Source organism: Parasteatoda tepidariorum, chromosome 7, assembly GCF_982258835.1.
Source record: "Parasteatoda tepidariorum strain Cologne lab strain chromosome 7, Ptep-v5.0, whole genome shotgun sequence".
NCBI classification, from domain to species: Eukaryota; Metazoa; Arthropoda; class Arachnida; order Araneae; family Theridiidae; genus Parasteatoda; species Parasteatoda tepidariorum.
Genome location: NC_141761.1, coordinates 109,505,992 through 109,515,271, shown reverse-complemented (window position 1 = coordinate 109,515,271; position 9,280 = coordinate 109,505,992). Strand labels below are relative to the sequence as shown.

The window sequence follows — 9,280 nt, the reverse complement described above, 5'->3', positions numbered from 1 at the left end:
ATTGTTCAATCTAATGTGAATTCCTGTTTTCAATATGAATTGTGGAAAATGTTCCACTTACCTTTAGACCGCCAATTTGTTGATTCATAAACCTTTATTGGTTTTAATTACAAATAGATGAAGATGAATTTACATGAAATGGTAAATGATGATTATAAAGTGATGAAAACATTAAGTTAGGTATTAGCGCTGCATGGCGCGTCTCTAGTTACATTACATCTACTGTTTTTAAGTTTTTGAAAAATGAAAGTTATTATTTCTGTTGCGCCAGTGGCGCCATCTGGGGGTAGTTTTCTGGGATGACATCTGGGGATGAGGGCTCGTTACATCCCCCCACCTTGAGTTTTGGACGACAAATGTCATGACGAAACTCAATTAGTCACTTCAAGTCTATAAAGTTTTCGACATGGTCGTAAGTATGATCCATGCCGAGTTTTTACGCGCACCACTCTTGTTTTTCCATCTTTGCCGGGGTAAAGAGCTTCTATTTTGCCCAAAAGCCAATTGATGCGTTTGTTGTTATCGTCTCCTACGAGAACGATTTCTCCTTCTTTAACTTGAGAGTCTTTCTTTTTACGGGCAAAATTCTTAAGTTGTCCTAAATATTCAATTCGGAAACGTTTTTTTAAGTCCTCTCGAATTTTTTGACGATAGGCAAATCGTTTTTTCATCCTGGTGGCATCAATTAAATCAATATCTGGTACTCCAGATTCTTTAAGTTCGTGCAAAAACATGGCAGGTGTTAATGGAATCAGGTCCTCTAGATCTTCTGAGATGTACGTAAGTGGTCTGGAATTTATGATGCTTTCAACATCACAAATTACTGTGTATAGCTCTTCATAGAGAAGGTTTGCTCTTCCAAGGACTTTCCGTAAAATTGATTTTAGCATTCCAATCATTCTTTCAAAAAATCCACCCCACCAGGGTGCAGAGGGAGGATTGAACTTCCAGTGAATCTTTCTCGAAGTAGCAAACTCTTTTAGTTTTTCGAAGTCTACTGATTTCAGATCTGCAGCCGCGCGAGTCAGATTTGTGCCGTTGTCAGAGAAAACCGTTGCGGGTCTTCCTCGTCGTGCTATAAACCTTCTAAATGCCAACAGAAAGCTATCCGTGGAAAGTGAAGTTACTAACTCAACATGAATGGCTCGGAAAACCGCACAGGTGAACAGCACGATCCAACTCTTGCTTCCATCCTTCAAAAAGAGTGGTCCGCACAAATCCACTCCAATGACCTCAAAAATCAATGCTTCTCGTACACGATCTTCAGGTAGAGGACCACTTAGCACTTCTGTAGGACGAGCACTGAATCTTTTGCAAGTGACACATTTTTTAATCACTCGTTGAACAGTTTTTCTGCATCTGAGGATCCAATACTGCTCTCTTAGAACTGACATTACAATTTGAGTTCCGGCATGTTTTAGTTCTTTGTGTTTATCACGTATAAGGCAGTGAGTGACGTTATGGTCAGATGGCAGAACAATAGGATACTTAAATGTTCTCAAATCCTTCCGCATGGCTATTCTTGTTCTAACTCGTATAAGGCCTTCATCATCCGTTATAGTTTGTAATGAAGTATAGCAAGGCTTGGTTTCTTCTGCTAGGCATCTGTTCTGCACGTACTTTAAAATGACCATTTCAGCGTCTTTCATTTCTTCAATAGTCAGCTGTTTTTCGAGGTTTCGTTCATCCGCAGCACTCTTGATGTTTCGATAAAATCTGTAAATCCAAGCAGTTACTCTTATCATTTTTCGATATGATGTAAAAGTATCATATAACGGAATTTGTCCTTTGAATAAATTTGTTGAAGTTACTACCGTTTTTCTTCTTTCAGCGTTGATAATGTCCAAATCTGGATCGATAATATCTCTTGGCCAGAGCTGTGGTGGATCTTTCAGCCACATAGGGCCCTCCCACCATTTAGATTGCTTAAGATGCTCTGCAGAACATCCTCGTGAGGGAAGATCAGCTGGATTAAGAGATCCGGGAACATAATTCCATTCTTCTGGCAAACTGAGAGATCTGATTTCTTGGACTCTGTTGTAAACAAAAGGGGCCCAATTTTCATTCCTTTTTATCCAAAAGAGGGCATTTACTGAATCTGACCAGAAAAATGTAGGAATATTTTCAAGTCTTAAGTCTGACTTAACTCCATGTGCCAGTCTAACTCCAATTGTACAGGATAAAAGTTCAAGTCTGGGTATTGTGACGGGTTTTAGAGGAGCTACTCGAGATCGAGCTTGAATGAGCTGACATGATGTCGAGTCTTCGTTTTGGCTTCTCAGGAATATGCATGTAGCATAAGCTACCTTGCTCGCATCACAGAAAATATGTAAACTTAATTTTCTCGAACCTTCAGGATTGTCCAAGAGACATCTCGGAATCGTTATATCTTTCAATTGACTTAGTTGTTTTTGCCATTTTTCAAACGTTTTTCTAATAGAAGATGGTAATTCTGCATCCCAAGTGCATTTTAGCTTCCAGCACTCCTGAAGCATGATCTTCGGTCTTAATGTTACTGGACACGTGTAACCAATGGGGTCGAATACTTTGTGAACTTCAGACAGAATTTTTCTTTTGGTTAAAGTCTCAGAGGCCTGCGATGTTTCCTTTAAGTCCAAAGTCAATGAATCAGTACTTAACTTCCAAATCAGTCCCAAAACTGGTACTTTTCTTTCTTCTTTAGGGATGGCTACTTCTTGTGAATTTAGGATACTATGCTCCCACCCTCTTAGATCGAATTGAGCTCTCTTCAATATATACTGCGATTCAGTCATAAATTTGTGCAAATGTTCTCTATCTTCAACACTGGTTAAGCAATTATCTACATAAAATGATTCTTCTAATTTAACTGCAGTATCCAGCATTGATTCTGGCGCTTTTTTCAAATGGTACCGTAGAGTGGCTCCTAATAAATATGGACTGCAAGTCAAGCCAAACACCACTCTTCTATGTTGGTAAATTTTGATCTTCGAAAGGTCTCCATTTTCACACCATAGAAATCTTAAGAAAGGTCTATCAGCTTCACTCAGTTGGATCTGTAAGAAAGCTTTTCGAATATCTGCAATGACTCCAATCTTATTTAATCTAAATCTGTTGATCACTGAAGGAATGAGCTCCACAAGATTAGGTCCTTTTTCAAGACAATTATTGATAGAGGGGAAATTTTTTATTTTGGTCGAACCATCAAACACGGGTCTGATCTTGGTAGTAGAATTTTCTTTTATCACAGCTCGGTGTGGCAAAAAATGTTCATTGGTGGCTGTATCGTCTGGGCTAACCTCTTCGATAATTCCCTCTCGTAGCCATTCTTTAAACACCGCTTCATAATCTTCTAATATTTCTGATTTCTTTAGGGACTCAACGCAGTTCTTCAATCTTCTTTCAGCAACACTTCTATAATTAGGCAAAGTAGGGTGATTTAAGATCCATGGAAGGCTCACTTCATATCTCCCATCTTCAAGTACCTTTATGTTGCGATTAAAATGGTCTTCGGTAGCTTTCGCAATTGCTTCTCTTGATTCTTTTTCACCTGGGTCTAATATCCCTAACGTATCTAGTTTCCAGAGATCCGAAATTTTAGCCTGAGCCACATGAAGGGACAAAACTGTGTTGGTTCTATTACTGTTTTCAGGATCACGAGTTTTACCCATAAGTGTCCAACCTAATCGCGTTTCGAATGCAATTAAATTTTCTGAAACCGATTTAATAATACCTGTGAAAAGTTTACCGCAAACGTCGGCTCCGATAAGTAAATCAATTTCTTTAGTTTCTGAATTCGACCCTTCCATGTTTTTATAATCGCAAAATTTAATTCCTAACTTATTCGCTTCTTTTATCCACGAGCCGTCTCTTATTTTAGGAATTTCTGTACAAATTTTTTCCTGATCATAAACTTCAAAGTTACAAAAATAATCCCGATTTAAATCGCTCAAAAAAATTCTGTATTTATTATGCTGATTAGTTCTTTGTAATCCACCAAAAAGACTATGATTTAAGTTTTCTTGCCCTATTGGTTTGTAACCTATTTTATTTATTGTTTCTTTTAAAAGATACGACTTTTGGGACCCCGTGTCTATTAATCCGCGTATAATTATTTCTTTTTTCCCGTTTATTAAGCGAATTGTTAACGTTTGCATTAATACTTCCGGATTACAAGTTTCATTCGATAAAACCGTACTTTCCACTTTACTATCTGTTTTCTTTTCCGGACACATAAATGTATAATGACGTCTAAAACAAATATCGCATTTTACAAAACTCCTGCATTTTTTAGCCGTATGGCCAAAGCGAAAACAAATAAAGCAACAACCGCTTCTCTTTAAAATATCCCTTTTCTCATTCATTTCTTTCATTTTAAATTCATCACAATCCCATAAATTATGTCTATCGTTACCGCAAGAAATACATTTATTTTTCTTATTACTCGATTCATTCAATAAACCTGACCCCGTTGATATGCGAATCTTATTTTTTTATTCGAATTCTCGCCTCCACTTCTACGCTTTGAGGAGGGAAAGGGGGAACATTCTGAAACTCGTGTTATAGACGAACTCAAGGCCGTGGCTTTTTCTCGGCTAATTACTTCTGTTTTTAAAATATCGAGGATCTCTGATATTTTCCACTCATCATCATTGCTATATTTTTTAGTTATTTCTAACACTATATCTGAAGGAAGTAATTTAATAAGTATAGGACAGAGTAAAGCCCCGTAATTTTCCTGATTAATTCCCAAAGAATCTAAATTTCTTATTTCAGTTTGACAAGAATCAAAAAGTTTTCTTAATGAAAAAATATCTGTTGATTTTTCTACTGGGGTTAAACTCAATAATTTATTCAAATGAGAGTTAATTATCAACGTTTTCTTGCCAAAGCGTTCTTTTAATGTTTCAATTGCTGATACATAATTATTATTTGTTAAACTGAATCCTTTAATCGCATCTGAAGCCGATCCCACTAAATATGTTTTCAAGTAATTAAACTTTTCAACATTCGTCAAATCAGTGTTTTTATCTATGGCAGATTCGAACTGATCGTAAAATCTTTGCCAATCTGAAGGATCACCAGAAAATTTCTCTATAGTTAAAAGAGGCAGTTTCACAGAAGAAGTTTCATTTATTCTTATATTGGTGTTTATCTTCGGTTCGGAAATGTTCGAATTTAACTCAGGTGACACTTTCTATTTTTCTTTTTAATCTGCTTTTACTTCGTACAATATTTGTCAAATATTCACCACACTTTATAATTTCTGTATCAATTTCATTTACATCCGTAATACCCTGCTGAATTTCGAGATCAATTTCTTTCAATTGTTCTTGTTTTAACATTAATTCAGACATTAACTCATCCAATTCATCTATTGTAACCTTATCGTCTTGATAAATGTTTTCGATTTTAGTTAATAACTTAGTTGTTAATGACCTTATCGTAGTACGCTTTTGTTTGGATTTCTCCATCTTAATTTATAAGCGAACTATTTATACACTTAAAGTCACTATTCTATGAAACTAAATTTCTAATCGAAAATAAACAAGAAATCTCTTAATGGCGGTCCCTGTTCGGGCGCCAGAAAATGTTCAATCTAATGTGAATTCCTGTTTTCAATATGAATTGTGGAAAATGTTCCACTTACCTTTAGACCGCCAATTTGTTGATTCATAAACCTTTATTGGTTTTAATTACAAATAGATGAAGATGAATTTACATGAAATGGTAAATGATGATTATAAAGTGATGAAAACATTAAGTTAGGTATTAGCGCTGCATGGCGCGTCTCTAGTTACATTACATCTACTGTTTTTAAGTTTTTGAAAAATGAAAGTTATTATTTCTGTTGCGCCAGTGGCGCCATCTGGGGGTAGTTTTCTGGGATGACATCTGGGGATGAGGGCTCGTTACAAATATATTTACTTCGTTGGACAAACACATTGCACGAGTTCCGCGACTCGGAGCTTTTGAACCGAATTTCTTCAACTTACGAATAGCAAACAACTGTGTGACTACCGACATATTGATCAATGAAGTTCATAGTTTACGTGTGACGTCATTATTCTTTATCTTCTATATTATATAAAACGCTAATACGTATGTATGTATGTATCAATAAAACCGATGATATTTCTTTTCTCGCGCTGGCAACAGTTTTCATTTTTAATTGATTGGATTCGGCACGCAAGAGCACGTAGTGAGCAACCAGATAACAATAACCAGAGTGAGCATTATCAGGTTGTTCAATTCAGATTCATGCACTAAAAACATGACAATATTTAATTTAAACTCAATTAGGAATTAATTAATTAATTGAAGTGAGAATGCTTTAAAAGGCAGCTGTTGAATTGATATTTTTCTACTGGGAGCTACCTAAACGTCTAAAAAACGTTTAAGTGTTTGTATTGAATGCATTGAATTTTTTTTGTATTTCGCGTTTATTTATGCATTGAATTTTCACGCTTTAAAATGCAGAATATTAGGGAAGCAATATTTGATAATTTATTTTGCTAATATGCTTCTTATTTAGCTAATGTTTTGATTTTTTCACCATGTACAATCTAAATAGCTAATATACTTTTTTAAAAGCCAATAAGAACATTGGTAGAATTCTTCTACATAAGTACAATACTATGTCTTTGATGATAAAATACTATGTCTTTGATGATAAAATACTATGTCTTTGATGATAAAATACTATGTCTTTGATGATAATATATTATGTCTTTGTGCTAGAACATTGTGTTCATTGGCGAGCGAGCGCAGCGAGCCATGGTTCACGGCGTGAACCACATAGGATTGCGTAGCAATTCTCGGGGGTTGGCGAGCGTTAGCGAGCAGGGGGCGGAGCCTCCTAGTTTAATAATAATTTACTTAACAATTTTTTAAATAATTCTGTCAACAACAGTAAGCTAAGATAGAAAAATAATATTTTCTTTTTAGTTTTCTTTTTAGAATAATAATGTTAAGTTCACGAATTTTGAAAACTTAAGGAACACTCTTGACCCATAAAATGCACCCATCAGATTGTCGTTTTCGAATTTATAGTTCATAAGAATTTTTATTTTGGTGAAAAAGTTACATTAAAGAATACAATAAAGGCTGCGTTTGAAAATATTTTGCATTAAAATTAAAAGTTTGTTTTCAAAACATTTTAATTCAGCACAAAATCGTTCGTTTATGAGAAGAAGAAAAGGATGCATTTTCCCTTTTTTCTAAAGATTAAAAACCGATTAAACATTTTCGGCTGTTTTTAAAAGGCAGTGTCAGAACAATTCACAGCGTGTTCCTATAACTCGTACACTTTCGATTCTCTTGCTAAAGTCAGAATTTAAGAAGAACATATTTTAGATTTCTTTGTGTCAAAAATACTTCGTGAAATAAACTTTTTGCTTTCTGATGCACTTTATCTTAAAATTTTGAAAAGCTGACCCATTTTTGCATTTGCGATTGTGAATGCTTAACTCCATAGCCTTTTTATTTTATAACCGTCGTTGAACAGCCGAACCAATTTTGACTTACGACTACTAATGCCCAACTCCGGAATCTTGTCATTTTTAACCAATCCAGAAGACAAGGAAACTTCAGGATCAGTTCCCCCAGAGGTATGATTTATTATGGGAATATGGAGGACTTTGTGACTCGACAGATGTAACGTGCATCAGTCACCATTTACTACACAGGGAGTCTTCGGCCGGCGGGGATCGGACCCACGACCTCTTGGGCATGAGCCCAATATCCTACCCATCAGACTATCCCGGTCAACTCCATAGCCTTGTAACTTTGAACCCCACCCAGAAGACAAGGGAACTCCTGGATCAAGCATTGGGACAAACAAGTCTTTTTGATGGCCCAATCATGTATTTGTGTCAAGGAAAGCACGAAAACTTCTTACGGTTAGTCCAATGGCAAGGGGATTCAAACTTATGAACCGTCTACCATTGAGGGTATTTTGCGTCAGCACTGTGGTTGGTGCGATCCGGGAGCAGTATTTTTATCAACCAACCATTACTGAGATTCGAACGTGGGTCACATCTGCGGGAGGTGGATGATCTACTCCTTTGCCACCACGGCTCTGCTATCTGATATAGCAAGGCAAGGATTAGTATTTCGAAAAAATAAGATCCCTGGGGGTACTGATCCAGGCGTTTCTTTGTCTTCTGTAGCGATTCAAAATTACAAGGCTACGGAGTTGAACACTAGAAGACGTAAACCCAGAAATTGGGTCGGCTGTCAACAACGGATATAAAAAAATATTTAAAAAAACTAAATCATTGAGCCACGATGGTTCAGGGAATAGAGCGTTCGCCTTCCAATGAGGTGAACCGGGTTCGAATCCCGGCAATGGCTTGTTGATACGAATTCCACATCCGACTTGCAGCGACCCCATTGTCGACGTGAGATATCCTCAGCAGTAGACGGATCATGGGTTAGAGTCCCCTAACCGTGGAAGGTTCTCGCGGTCTTCCTCTCCCCGTAAAGCAAATGCGGGTTACTTCCATCGAAAAGTCTTCCACGAAGACGAACTTCACCCAATACTTGATCCAGGAGTTCCCTTGTCTTCTGGTTCGAAATGACAAGGCAACGGAGTTGAACATTAGTAGTCGTAAACCCAAAAAATTGGGTCGACTGTTCAATGACGGATATAAAACAAAATAATACTTTAATTATTTTAAAAAACTTATTTTCTATTGGGTTTCTGGCCCCGTCATGAAAGCAATGTTTTGCAAGAGCACACATTTGCCTTCTTGACACAGTTCGGAATATAATTCGAAAGAACAAATATACCGTTTTCTGATGTAGTCACTTTATTTCAACTGTAGTTATGTAGCTATATATTCATCGTGATCTAAAATCATCGTCATTAACCTTTAGCTTACGGCTCCTGATAGCACCTGCTATTTTGGACCATCAGTTTGTGCCAACTGTCAGCAAAAAGACTAACATGACAGTCTGGAAAATAGCCAGCAGAACATTTATCCACGTAGTTCTGTTACCAGATCTTGCTAATTACCTACCAATAATTGTTACGCAGTGGACTGATCGTAAAGACACGGTTCCCAGTAGAACACTGAAGTGAAGCATCACTGGTTGCGGTCAGTAAGCGGGGGGTGTGATCAGCCTGCGTAAGGTCCGAGGGTGCGCTGTATCGGTACTCCGTTATCGTTAAGTGCTTGACTTCGTGCGCAGGTCGCCAGTCTACCAAAATAGGGGAGCCCGCCCCTCTGCAGAGGATCAAAATTGCGATGGCATGTCTTCGGATCATCCTCAAGGATGTTTTATAGACCGTCGCCAA

The 9,280-nt window shown here is 37.1% G+C and overlaps 1 protein-coding gene across 1 annotated transcript; it reads right to left on the bottom strand.

The window, feature by feature from the left end:
• Window positions 1-371: 371 nt before the first annotated feature.
• On the bottom strand, window positions 372-3,788 carry LOC147807383 (uncharacterized). The gene has a single exon (XM_087168917.1). It carries the CDS (start codon window positions 3,786-3,788, stop codon window positions 372-374), a length of 3,417 nt encoding a protein of 1,138 aa, XP_087025043.1.
• Window positions 3,789-9,280: the final 5,492 nt, after the last annotated feature.

Excerpts from the sequence above, each read along its gene's own strand:
- LOC147807383 (XM_087168917.1), bottom strand. The coding sequence starts at position 3,788 with ATGGAAGGGTCGAATTCAGAAACTAAAGAAATTGATTTACTTATCGGA.